General features: G+C 33.2%; 1 protein-coding gene across 1 annotated transcript in view; it reads left to right on the forward strand.

Moving 5' to 3' along the window:
- LOC134229457 (ankyrin repeat and fibronectin type-III domain-containing protein 1-like) overlaps positions 1 to 14,442 on the forward strand; it is an 83,900-nt gene that overhangs the window by 12,855 nt on the left and 56,603 nt on the right. Inside the window, exons 2-3 of the mRNA XM_062711208.1 lie at positions 767 to 933; positions 5,861 to 5,998. Of these exons, the coding sequence (XP_062567192.1) occupies positions 794 to 933; positions 5,861 to 5,998 (278 nt within the window). The 5' untranslated portion in view covers positions 767 to 793. The remainder of the gene's footprint in view (positions 1 to 766; positions 934 to 5,860; positions 5,999 to 14,442) is intronic.

Genomic DNA, 14,442 nt, shown 5'->3' on the forward strand with positions numbered 1-14,442 from the left:
ATTTACAACCTGTTAGGATATTGACAGTGTTGGGTGGGACACTGATCATAAGGGGGAGATAAACAGCTTTACGATTCCCTGTAATGTGTTTGTGTCTTCCTTCAGGGTCAGTCCTTAGATTAGATCTAACAGCAGTAAATTTCCATATTGATCCCGTAATAAGCCAATTTGATAACCAGGTGACAAAATATGAATTTACTGCATTTTGAGAATAACATATCGAGAGACCATAGAGCTAGCTTTTCCTTAGTGTTCAGTTACACAGAATCAATATACTGGGTAAATATATTTTTCTTTATCCAAGATTGACACCAGCTGGAATTACTGTTGCAACACAATCAAGACAAATGAAAGATTTTCAATGAGCCTTTTGTATTTACTCTTTATACGATTCAGAAAAGAAATTATCAATTATCTATAAAGTGGATCAGAACTCAAACAAGGATGTCAAATTCAATATTTTTGAAGGAAGCAAAGGAAGATTTTTCAATAAGGGATTTTAGACATATGGTATATACCCGGTAGCTATATAAAATGAGTACCTACAGAAAATTTCTTTCCATCAAATATAGGGTCAGTTTGATTAAAGTAACACTATTTTTGCAGATGCAATATACCTTTATTTTATTGATGTATTTTTTGACCTAGTAAAGCTAATAAGACTTTATCTCAGAATGTATAACAACAAAATGCAAAAATAATGTTCATATTTGTACTGAAACAGTGGTTTTGAAAGGAAAACTTGAAGTGACATTTTATTTTGCAGATCTTAGACTCACTCGATGGATGAAACATGTCTGCCGCCTGCAGCAGGGCAAGTAGTCACACCCCCCTCGTGACCCGGACCATGCCCCCTACCCCACTGCCAAGCCACACCTTTGATGCTGTACCAGAGAACTATGACATAGACAGCGAACTACCAGAGGCTAATGGGTAAATTGGGTAACTTTGTTGAGACTTAACGAAATACATACGAGGGGTTATCAAAAAGTTCGTGGACTAGCGCCATAAACTTAAAACCGCTTTAGGTACATGAATGAATTTTAAAATATCTAGTTATCATCATCTTTTCTATCTATAGAATAAATCACAGATCACAAATTTTATTTTTTAATAAATTAGTAATGTTTTTGTAAGCAATGGTATGTCCATGCGGCGCAACCTCGAAACGACGTTTTTTTTCGACCTAATTGTAGCTAAGAAAAACTATTATGGTATGAACATTTGACATCCAAATATCCCGTTAATTCAGGTATGTGTTGGGACACTATTGTTCCATAAAATAGTAAATTTTTACCTCATTCTGGAAGTTCTATGAAATTTTATCGTAAATTTTATATGGAGTATCCAAACAAATATTGCCTTGAAAATGACGTCAAAAGGGGGTAGGAGTTTCCTTTTTCAACATTCTATAAAGTTTTGCCCCTAGAAAAACTGGTACACACCTAAGAAATGTTAAAACCGGCTACGGAAAAACAATAAACACCCAGATAACTTATTTGCTGAAATAGATTCAGAGAGAAAAGGAATGCACAGTTAATGTCGATTAGTAGTCAAGATGAGAAAAATCAATCACGTCAAAAAATGACGTTGATCATGTGTTGCTGATATTGAACTCCAAATAGCAAAATATGCTGGCAGAATCAAGTAAGAATCTCTTCCATTGTCTTAATCCATTTGGAATATCATATGCATTGAAAGCCGCTGTTCATGACATTGTATAGTCATATAAACAAGACGGATTGACGTCCTTCCTCAGCTCCAGGGAATCTCATCAAAATAAGTGAATGAGGTAGAAAAAACAGACATTGAAAAACAATGACGTTGTCGGACGTCATAAAACTAAACGGCGACGGCGCCGGGTGATGCTATAATGTCGTTTTTATTTCATAATAATTTGGGAAATAATGAACGTATCAAGCTAAAATTTTTAATATTTGTTTATTTTTTGTTGTTTTATTTCTTTAAAAATTTCGTAAGCTCAGACTATATAGTACTAATTTTATAGCCTCAGTCCACGAACTTTTTGATAACCCCTCGTATATAACTATATAAGGAAAAAAAATCAAAATATCTGAAGCAGACAAACGATTTATTTTTGCTTTCTTGCAGTATTACTTGTATTTTTAGGTCACCTGAGTTAACTATGGCTATCTGTTTTTGGCCGTCTGTCGTACGTTGGCCGTCTGTCCTGCATTACCATTTGAACATTTTCAGCTTCTTCTCTAAAACCATTGAACCAATTTCAGCGAATTTTGGCATATAGCATCTGTGGATAATGGGGAACAGAAATTTTTTAATTTGTGGCTCCTACATATTCCAAAATCTTGAAATTCATGGCCTCTTGGTCAGGGGTTTTGGTGCTCTGGTAAGGCTCTGTTGAATATACAGTGATAATGTATATATATTTCTTTAAAAATTTTCTTCTCTGCTCCTGTGTATTAAACAAACTAATTACATACATAGTTATGATGAGGAAGTGTGTCTTTTCCCAAATTGTGAAATTCATGACCCTTAGGTTAGGGGTGTTAGGGTAGGGCTCTAATGATAGCATAGTAAAAATAAAATAATTCTTTGGAAATTCTTTTCCATATTAATAAGCAATAAACTTTGTATATGGTTATGATGAGCATTGGCACCTCTTCCAAAAAATTTCAATAGCATAGTAAAAATAAAATAATTCTATGGAAATTCTTTTCCATATGAAAATGCAATAAACTTTGTATATGGTTATTTTTAGCAAATTGGCACCTCTTCCAAAAAATTTCTTAAAAATAAATTATGAAGAAAGTGTGAAGAGTTCCAAAATTTTGGTAAAAATTAATCAACACCTTTACCGAATTCGCAAAATAAAATGAAAATGCATTAATTCTTTGATTTTCTTCTGCTCTGCTTCTGAATATTAAGTGAACAAACTAAATGTATAGTTATGATGAGCAAGGATGCCTCTTTCAAAATACTGAATTTCATAGTTTCTTGTTTAAAATGTGTACCCAATTTAATTCTGGCAAGTTGTTACATGATACTCAGGTGACCTATAAGGCCTATGGGCCTCTTGTTAAATACAAGATATCAATAGCATTCAAGATCATATCATACATCTGCACTTCATTCAAAGGAAATGAGTAAATACATTTGCTAGAAAACATATTCCATCTCTTTTCAAATTTGCGTGAGATAATTTTGCACTGCCATAATTTCAGTTTATACCATCTACTGTAAACCAACTTTTATTCGCGTGCGAGAAATATCCGCGAGTTCCGCGACCTTCTTTAACCCGCGAATATTAATCGCAGCGAAGCATTCATTTTGCTAAGGATTTGTAGAGAATGTTTCCTTGCTCGCGGAAAATAATCGTCGCAGATTGATTTCAAACTGACGAATCGCGAATAAAAGATGACGCGAATAATAGTTTGTTTACAGTAACTTAAAAGTACACAATTGCTTTTTATATAGGAAAGAGCAAATTCAACCTATTAAATGCCTGGGGCACTTGAAAAAATTATAAAAAGGGGGGGGGGTGCTAATATATTAGGCCTGGCTGCTATTACAATAAATGTACAGTACTAAAATGTATATCAGTCATCTTAATCAAATGTATATTTTAATAGACATTGATTGAAAAAAGACCCAAGGGACACTTGTATTAGTGACAGGGGTGCTAAATAGAGTAAATATGATGGTTTATTCAACTTCCAATAAATAAGTAGTTAAATATACGACACACTTTTCACAATACTGTGATACAAGAAAGATAACTTTTTTCCATCAGAGGCAGAAGGAAAACAAGTGGAAAATCTGTACGGTTTGCAAGGTAGTGTAATTTATATGACGAATTTCACATTTGTGGGAGATAACTTAGGAGGTCTTGATGATTCTTTCATATTCACATATGTCTGGGACTATTAAATGGAAGTGGCTAGTTATATACAGGGTTTGTTATTAAAGTCAATATTTCTTTCATGGAATGGGATACTAGATTAAAAAAAAAAATTCCTACTAAATTTTAATTTTTCTTTACATACTTAAGCTTATATTGCACATGCATTCTATGTAGTGAATTTTTGGTCATAGATATATTTGTAGTAGCAGATCCCTTGCTTTTAGAATTTCTAACATTTGCAGGTTTATATCTTATTAGCTCACCTGAGCTGAATGCTCAAGTGAGTTTTTCTGATCATCCGTTGTCTGCCATCTGTCTGTCTCTTTGTCTGCCTGTCTAGTTAGCTGTCCATCTGTCCGTCCTTCTGTAAATTTTTCACATTTTCAACTTCTTCTCAAGAACCACTTGGCCAATTTTAACCAAACTTAATACAAAGCACCCTTGGATGAAGAGGAGATTATAAATGAGAAAACTGTGTGTTACTGAGCACTTTTTGAATCATCACAGTTGGCCCTATAGAAAATGAAAAGTGAGATGTATAATCATTTCCACTTGTCATTATCATGATTATGAAACCTTATGATATTTAATTTTTTTCTCAATTTGGTTGTCAGAGATATTTGCATAAATCTGATCATGGCATCGTACTAAGTACTGTTATGTAATTTATTATTATGGCCCTAATATCTTTCCTCTCAACTCCATTATTTTACGAATATCGGGGCCATTGGCCTCATATGTTGCTTGACCTTCCCAGGCACCGGGAAAGCAGTGAATGATTGAATTTTAAAGTCAACGAACAATAACGTTCATGAAAATGGGTTAATGAGGATGAATCTGAACCAGTAAATAACCGGTAGAAGGAATCGTTCTAAAAAATTGAAAGTACCGAACTATAAAGAATGAAAGAGGAAAAGGGATATCTATAAGTATGCTGTGACTGTTCATCATTAGAAAGATTTTTTCAAGTTAATTCATCAGAGTGTAGATCTTTACTAATCTTTGTAATTAATTTTGGGAATTCAACTAATTGTCCAATCTCCCAAAGACACATCACAAAAGTATTTGTGTGGGTAACATATTATACCTTATTTAAAACAAGATCCTTGAGACACATGCACATTGTTGGACACATGAACCGAACTGTTTGTTCTGAGCTATCAGATCGAAAACTACTATTTAGTTCGAGGATGTTTTATAATTATATACTTATAATTTTTTTAAGATTTGAACATAGTGTTTTTCATTTCAAAGCACATTATATTGTTGGAATTCTTAAAATTATTGAGAAAGAATTTAAAAGTTAAAAATCATACTTGTTTTTAACTGATTTGTTAACAAAATAATAGGTTTTAGTGAAGCTTAATTTAGCTTGAAGTGTATTGAGTTCATGAATTTATCACAGTAGCAATGATGAATTTTCTGGAAAGCAAGAAAGTCTTTGGCTACAAGCATTATCTTGTTGACAGTATTGGCCAGTCTTTATAGGGAATTTACAATAGCAAAAATTTAGACAGATATCTTGTTTCATAGTTATTCAGTGTGAGTAAGATGATTTATGCAGCTTAGCTGAGAAGATAGAGTCAGCAGTTTTTGAGAGACTATAGTTGGAGCTGAATCATAGAATTTTCAGTAGACCAATAAAGAAGTATTCTTACTTCAGTGATTCATCTCTGGTAAGAAATGAAGTGTTTTGTTTCTCCTTAATATTATCAGCCAAGCCCAAATAATGAATCAGTTCTTTCTGTGATAGAATTATGAATTGTTATTAAAAATCTGCCTGTCTTGTCAAACTACCATATATACTATCCTTTAAGTCGGAAATTTGGGAGTTAAACTTTGGTCCAAAACTTTAGGTCCGACTTATAGGTGAGTTATAAAAAGACTGGTATTTTAGAAGGTCAGTACCTCTAATATAAGCTTAAAAAATACATCCGACTTACAGAAAGCGATACTGATAAACCTTAAAAATTTTAGGTGTGAGGATGGGGAAGAGGCGGAACCAGAGCTGTACTGCTTTGAGGACTTCATTTCTTATAATCTACAGCCATCTCGTCCTGCTGCCCTGGAGAGGACCATGTCTGTCAACCCTGAAGGCTACAACTCACTGTCAAGGTCAGAAAGCTGAAACTACTGCACAACTTACTATACCCCCCCCCCCCCCAAAAAAAAAAAAGAATTTAGTGGATATATAAATTGGAATCTGTGTGTCCATCTGTGTTTCTGTCTGTAGACAAGATGGTTTTTATCCCCTTTAATTATGTGCCCGGAACGATAGATCCGAGGCATATATTGTTTTTGTCCTGTCTGTTTGTCTGTCTGTTGTCTACTTTAACCTTCAACATAACTTTTGAACCATGAGAGGTAGAGACTTCATATTTAGTATGCATACTCCACCAATGAAGCTCTTTAAAATGGCACCAAGGTCAATGACCTTGTGACCTTGACTGTGACTTAAATGCTAAAAAATAGCTTTTTCGAACTTTCACCATAACTTTTGAACCATGAGAGATAGAGACTTTGTATTTGATAAGCATACTCCACTAATAAAGTTCTTTCAAATGACACCAAGGTCATGACCTTGTGACCTTTACTGTGACCTATATGCTAAAAATAGCTTTTTAGACTTTTCGCCATAACTTTTTAACCATGAGAGATAGATACTTCATATTTGGTATGCATACTCCACTAGTAAAGTTCTTTCAAATGACACCAATGTCGATGACCTTGTTACCTGTAACTTATCTGCAAAAAAGTTTTCTTGAACTTTGTTACCGCCGGGCGCATAGTGTTTCACAAACACATCTTGTTTCTAACTTTTTATGGAAATAAATAAGTTCAGTAGAACCTGATAAATCTAATCCTGCATTATTTGGAGAAGACATAACAACAAAATGAAAAATTACTGTCTTCAGAATTTAGATGGTTTTGCTTTCTTTGAATTATTTTTCATAATAACTCTAAATCTTGTATTTAATGAAGGGTTTGGTTTCGTTTTGTATTTTCTGTGATACTTCTACAGAAATCATGACAGACACTGGTTTCTGAGAAAGTGAATGGATAGAATTAAAATTTTAAATGGAGCAAGCTTCATTTCTGGTCATGTGTTGTGCTCTTTCTTCCTGACTGAAAAGGTGTAACTGATTGCAAGAACCGTTTCTCTTTCACTTTGGTAAAATCATTGTTATGATTTACAAATGACAATCCCTGATTAACAAATTTGTAAGAATTCACTTCTTTTTCTTTTTTTTTTTATTGAAAAGCTAGGACAGACATCATTATTTGTCTCCATAGTTTCTATTCTTCATTATATCTTCTGATGTGGGGAAGATGGGTATTGATTTTCAGAGCTGGTAACATGATATCCCATTATTGCTAATTACCTTCCAAATGAGTGTCTTCCTTAACCTTTTCCAATGAGTCGCCCTGGTGATTACTTACACCTGGCTACAGTGTGTCACGTGTAGACTGGCACGCATTTACCATAAGTAAAATTTATGTTTCTTTGAGTAGATGTAGATTCTGGTAATATAAATATATGGATTTCGTGTGACATCTATTAAACATGCTACGTTGATCGCTGATTGTATTCTCTAGAAAATAGTCTGCACATGCATTGCTGAAATAGGAAAAATTGAACATTGTTTTTGAGATTTCTAGTTCAGAGTTCATTTGTCTTCATTTGATCCCATAAAAGTTTGATATTTAAAGTACATATATTAAGTCCCTTGAGTAATTAAGTAAGTACAGTTTTCTTGAACAATGTGTTATGAAATTTCAAGGTTAGGCCATAATAAATAAATTGCTAGATTCTCATCCGAATTTTTTTAAAAATCAAGGCGGGCGGGCGGCTTTTATTTTATATTTTTTATTTTTTCAATTCTGCAGATTTTTTATTGACCTGGTCAATCGGTGTAATTTTATTTACAATACCCGCATAAAAGTCATAGTAAAGGTTCAATTATCTCTTACTTCACATCATCACCGAGCTTTTTCAACCAACAACCCTTGTTTAAAATATATACGCATGTATTACAGCAATTACCATTTTTTCAGCTGTCAAAATCATGTCGACTTTCGCGGAATTTAAAACGAAAGTAGAATGGTAGATGAATACCGATCCCGATCAGAATTAAGAAGAAGAAAAACAGAAATTAAAAAAATCGAGGCGGGGTATAAAATCGGGGCGGGCGGGGATGAGAATCTAGGAATATTTTTATTATGGCCTTAGGACAAAAATAGTCACTTATATTAAAAACTCATTATATTTTGCTTGGGGAAACCTATAGCAGGAAAACAGTTTACATTTTGTTACAGATCGAGCAGATCATTTACTTCGTAAAAAATAATTCCAATCTTTTAGATTTCGGTATCCACACGTGAGAATCTTCCGCAATTTGAACCTCAGGGTGTTGGTCTCCAGTTTTTATTGTTTTGTTTTTTATTGTTTTGTCTTTTAGATTCAGTATAAATCTGGCTGAAGGGTAGGAATATGTTGTTCCTAATTTGAAAATCAACTATTTAAATCTTTAAAAATATTTTTTGCCTGACATACACAGGGTGTTTAGATACCTGTGAGCAGTAAGCCGTTTACTAAAATTGTGAAACTTGTGTACCCTGATCCTAGGGTAAAGATTGCTATGTTGACCAATAATTTAAAAATGCAGTATATCTTTAAAATCTTCATCTCTCTTATTAGCCTCTAGAAGACAACCTTCATGCAATGTGATGATAAACAGATTATAAGATTTGTTGGGTTCAAAGTTCTTTACACTGGTGGGTCATAATTTGAGAATCTTAGATACCCAGGCTAGTATTTAGACCTTATACCTATGAGCCTCTTAGGTAAAAACATTTATAATGAAGAGTGAGAAAGAATCTTTCAGAACCTTGGCAAAGTATTGAATACAAATATATTGTCATTCTAATAGAATCAATGCATTACGTGGGAGTGGGTATAATTTGCTTCAGTGTGTGATTGCAGCTGCAGGTTAACAACACACCAGAGAACACACAATCATAAAAGGCAGATTTCTTTGTATTTGTTTTAGAACGGGGGAAGGGTTTTTAATGAGGCTTAGGCCAGCATTTTTTTATTTTTAGGTTTACAAACCCGCCGCTCAAGTTTTTGAATTTTCAGAAAAAAAATAAAATTGAGAAAATCAGATTTTTTTCTTTCCGATGTCAAATTTGAGTCGGGATCGAGGTTTCAAATTTACGAACTCGTACTTCCGGTTTTAAAATGCATGATGGCGGTAACGAAGGTAGATTTGTCAAGTCCATAGCAGCACTAAACCTTGGTTTAATGTAAATATTTATCGATAGGAGTGCCATTCAAAACGTTTCACTCATTCAGAGAACAAATAAAGTGCTGACAACTTTGTTGCAGAATGACATGTCGGTGAGATAATTTTGTATCTGTATTCAAAAGTATCTGTCATCTGTCTCACAGTCTGTAAATTATTTTCCTCCCACAGGTTTAAAACTGCCCATGATAGCTTTTGTCAAAGACATTGTTTAAGTATCTGTTATAGCTTTCAGTCTCAGCATCATTCTTCAGAAGATGGTCGCTTATGCATGAGATGTACTGAATAAAACTATGTGAGAGATTAAGTCCATTTGAGGAAGAAATAAACAATAATTTTGCCCAAAGAAACAAAATATTTCAACTATTTAAAAACAAGTATATACAAAATTACAAATATATACAGGCATGTAGTATCGTTTGTGGCAGCCAGGAAAATTATTTTACACTTAATTCAAATTGAAAAAAAAATTCCATCTTACTCCCCAATACTCCCTGTCTGTTTTAAGAAAGGAATTATTATTTTAGGTCTCAAGTATATAAAGAACAATTTCAACACATTCACCTAATACATGTACATATTAAAAATATGAAGATACATATATATTGAAAGAGTTTTTAAAAACTGTTGTTTTTTTTAAATCTGTATTTTGAACAACATCACAAGATTTATCATTTATATCACTGGCCCAAACTGGTAGATGATGAAATAAACAATTAAAGGTTCTATTTTCCCCTTTGTAACCCTTATGTGTCCAGTGGCAAGGAGCCTGTTAGGAGAGCATAAAAAAAGAAGCAAAAATTAATGTAGAAAAGTCGATAATGTATCCAAAAAAAATTTTTTTTTTTTTTTTAATTTCCTCCTCCTACGGGACTTTTTCATTCTGATGTTCGTAAACCTAAAAATAAAAAAATGCTGGCCTTACAATGAAAAAAGGAATGAAGAAGAACCACGACAAGCTATATCAGGACAATTACTTCTGACTACCACAGAGAGGAAAGTGTAGATATTGTTCCATTAAGATGCAGGAATAGAACTTTATTCCAATTTGCATCCACTTTCCTTGAATTTACTGTGATCAAATGTAATTTGTGAAGCTAACTTGAAACAAGTTCCTCTCTAGGAAAAGACAGCCGAGGGGAGTTTTACACCATTAACGAAGGGAAAAAAAATATGTAGTCAAATTATGAACTGCATGCACTTTTAAGGTCTTGAACATCAGTGCTATATCTAATTAAGGCAGTGGTTTACGGCCAAAAAGCACCTGTAATATTAGCCTATTACTTTTATGTGAGCGTTATGCAATTAGAATCGCTCAATATCCTGAAGCCAGCATTGTACACCAAACAATCATTGGATCCAATCAAGGATCTGCTTGTATCCAGAAGGCCATTCTTGCTAACATGAATGAATCTTCCTGCATGAGTTCATGTAAAGTTTACTTAAGGGTTGTCATTTGCAGTACCATTGATCTAAAAAAAGAGACTTCTAATTTTATATGAAATTTTGATTTTTTTTTTTTGGAGTAAAAAAAGTATATTGTGCTTTAATCACTCAATAGTTTGGCGTGAATATGTAGCAATATTAATGTATTAAGCAAGTTTCTTCCTTTCCGCTTTTGACGAAGAAATAAAGGAAATTATTTTTTGAATCTCTACAAACTTTTTAAGGAGTATGGTTTAATAGGACCTGGCATTGAGATGCTGATTCCCTACAAATGTCCTTTTGTTTGTCTAGTTGTCTGTCTGTCAGCTCTTTTATGTAAAGGGAATAATTTGATAACCTCCTAGCCAAAAGAATTTATGTGGAAGTTGGTTAAACAGCTAGTCAAATTTAAGGTCCTAATTCGATTTTAATGTTGTCTTTTAATTTCCTATTTCTGAAATTTTTTGTTTTGTCTTGAAATTGATGGGTATTTTTTCAAGAGGATTTAAAAAAAAACAAAACAAATAAACTTGAAATGGTGATTATTTGCATTATGTTCTTTCTTTCTATATTCTTCTCATACATTGTATTATGAATCATTTTACTTTTGGTAGCTCTACCAGAAAAACAAAAGCAGTCGAGAATAATTTTCTCAATTATTTTAACACAGAATGTCGTAATTTTAACATTGGAAAGAAATGTAAAGTGCAGCAACAAGGGTGTTTATTTTTTTGGCATTGCGGTGACAATGCAGTGAGGTAATTGCCTTCCCGTGTTCTGTAGCCAGTGTTTATTTTAGACTCGTTATAAAAGACAGCACCCCTCTCAGCTGACTGGTGGTTCCAGGCTCAGATTCGGTGGATGGAGCTCATGGTCTTTGTCAGGGGGCCTGCACTCTGTCGGAGCAAATCCAGCAAAACATGCAAGTTGCATTTAAGTGCTTCACATCCCAATCGTAAATGACAGCTCCGATTAAAATTTATGTCCCCAAGGAAGGTGGAAAGCTCGCCAGAAGTCAGCTGGGAGGGGTGATGCGGGTTCATCTTGTCTTGTATGATATTGTTTACCAAAATAGCTGTAATGTTTTTTCTTAATTTGTTTAATCTGAGCATTTTTGCAGTCAATTTTTACCCCTACTTATTTCTGCCTGAATGTTCACCACGAACTTGTTGCAAAAGTTTTTGTGCACTAAACTGCATTGTTGAAGTCTGAGCGAGCTCTTTGATGGAGAGATTACTTATGTGTGTGGCATAGCTGTTTCTGAATGTTATTTAGTTTTACCAAACTGTATTATGCAGCAACCAGTAATCATGCATGCTTAATTTATCTTTCGGACATACATCTACTCCTCAATGAATCATAATGGCAAAAATTGACCACCAGTATTAACTTTTAAGGTATATGCAACACATTTATAATAATACTGAAAGTCAAAGAGATGAGCTATGTTCTGTAGTGTGTTTATATTCCATTTATTTTTTACGGTATTGATGCTTTTATTGAAATGAACAAACCCTTTGAGCAACACTTCATTTGAGCTCGTAATTTGAGTGTATAATATATATAATGATAAATTGTAACAAATAAATGAACTAGAATGAAAAATGTGTTAATGTCCATATTGTAGGTCTATTTTTGATTTTCTGCAAAACTACATTTTCTGATGGTATCAGACAATTAAAGGACAAAACTGAATTGTATCCTGCAAGTAATGGGTTTAAAATGACTCTGAAATCTCCTGAGTTCTGGTATTTGAATACCAGTAATACATTTTGGTTTAATGGACAGACTCACCAAAGTGCTTTAAAATGTATATAGAATTCTACTGATTCTCTTGGTGTTACTGCTTTGAATCCAAATCCTTAGGGGTAGCATCTGTTAATATATAAGTTTGCAGGAGATGGACAATTGCATGACAGAAAGTTCTTCAAGTAAGAAATTAAAGTAATGCACAGACAGAAATCAGACATTATCAAAGAATTCTGGACAAACTGGAACTTTTGGGAAGCATTAGTCTCTTTTAGGATATTGGCTTGATCTCCATAACATTTGTATCAAAACATGACCTTATTTAGATCCTGTACCCTTTAATTAAATAGAACACTTGCATTTTGTGTAAATTAAGTTTTGCCTTATGTAATTTTATGATTTTACAGATATATTTTTTCCCAACCAACTAATAACCATAAGTTACACTAATATTTTATTTTAAAAGAAAGATCATATAATGTAGATGATGGGATCATGAGAACAAAAATTGCTTCTATTTTATTATTTTATAAATATATGTAGTAAAATTAGAACCCTCCCAACTGTCATTATAGCTCAGGTAGTAGATCCCTTGCCCCATGATCAGAAGGTCATGGGATCCAACCTTGGCTGTGATTGACCAAAAAAAAAAAAGGATCTGTTCCTTCCCTTAGCACTCTGCATTTTGAATTGAAAATTGTAGATCTTTTAGATAAAACCTAAAAAATTAAGGCCTTAAAATTGTCACACCACACACTAAAGAACTCTCAATGGTTCTGTGTGCAGAGTAAATAATTTGAAGTCCTCCACTAGTATATGATGTTGTCTCTATATGTCATTGTGAAAATTATTAAATGGGACACAAAGCAACATACAATCAATCCCCCCCTTTCAAACAAAAAAATGCAAAGAAAAAATAATCAGCATTAAGAGGTTATTGTCATTTGCAGTACAATTTTAGTTATTATAAAAACAAAGGAAAGGATGTGTAGTACATATATAATTAAATTGTCAGCAAGTGCTTGTAAATATTCTCTAGTATCAAGTAGAAGTCAATGCCATGAATTTATCAATGTACCGTGCTTCAAATATTAATTTTCTCTGTCACTATCTTTGTTATTAAAAAAGGTGTACCCTTTATTATGTTCTCCTTCGCTTCGCTCATCCGAACATAAATCATTTCCTGTTCTAATTTAAATAAAACAAACACAGAATATAGGATAAGACATAGTTAGCCATTTATTAAAGCCAAAGTTGTACAAATATATTCGCGTCCGTAGGAGGGCAAGATCAGCATCCAAATGAGTCAATGTTGGAAGATTCCTAATGGAAAACGTTCCCAAAGTCCGCTGTTGATGGGTGAAATCGGTAACATCCTGATTGAGAGAGGTTAAGTGGCAAAATTCAAGAAAAACTTTCATGCAATATCTGAAAAATACATCTAAAAATTGAAGCAGCAAAAAAAGAATTTAACAAAAGAAAATAAAACTTGAAAGTCGTTGGCTAACTTTTGTCGAGTGATTACAATACCCGATTCCAAGATTTAAATTAAAACCAAATACCTGCAAGTTACTGCGATAAACAAAATAGTGCCATTTAAAAATACCAACATAAAAGAGAATTTAAATACAACTTGCAAGACAATTTTAACCCCTCAACAATTCCACTGTGAGGCACACATCTTTTACTTTTTAAAAAACGAAAAGAAATATATGACTTCTGCCCATGTTTTATAAAGATAGACCCTAATAATGCTTATGATATGTCATTAAGGTCTTCTGAACTTTATTTGGTAATTTTTCATATTTTGCAACAAGAATGACAATTTTTCAACATTTTTGAACTTCTTTGAAAAAGAGACATTTACGAGGGCCGTTCAAAAATTACACGGACTTGTTGTGCATTTTGTAATCGGGCAAAATGTCACACATAATATAAAAGAATCTTTACTTATATTATCTTTGAAATTTCATATCAAAATGTTGTAAATTGGTATCAATTTTGGGTGATTTATCAGGACATAACATTGAGCCACGGAGCAGCACAATCTTCGACGTCACGGACATTATAAAAAAAAAC

Source organism: Saccostrea cucullata, unplaced genomic scaffold, assembly GCF_032062105.1.
Source record: "Saccostrea cucullata isolate Sc308-1 unplaced genomic scaffold, CSIRO_AGI_Scuc_v1 ctg477, whole genome shotgun sequence".
Lineage (NCBI taxonomy): Eukaryota > Metazoa > Mollusca > Bivalvia > Ostreida > Ostreidae > Saccostrea > Saccostrea cuccullata.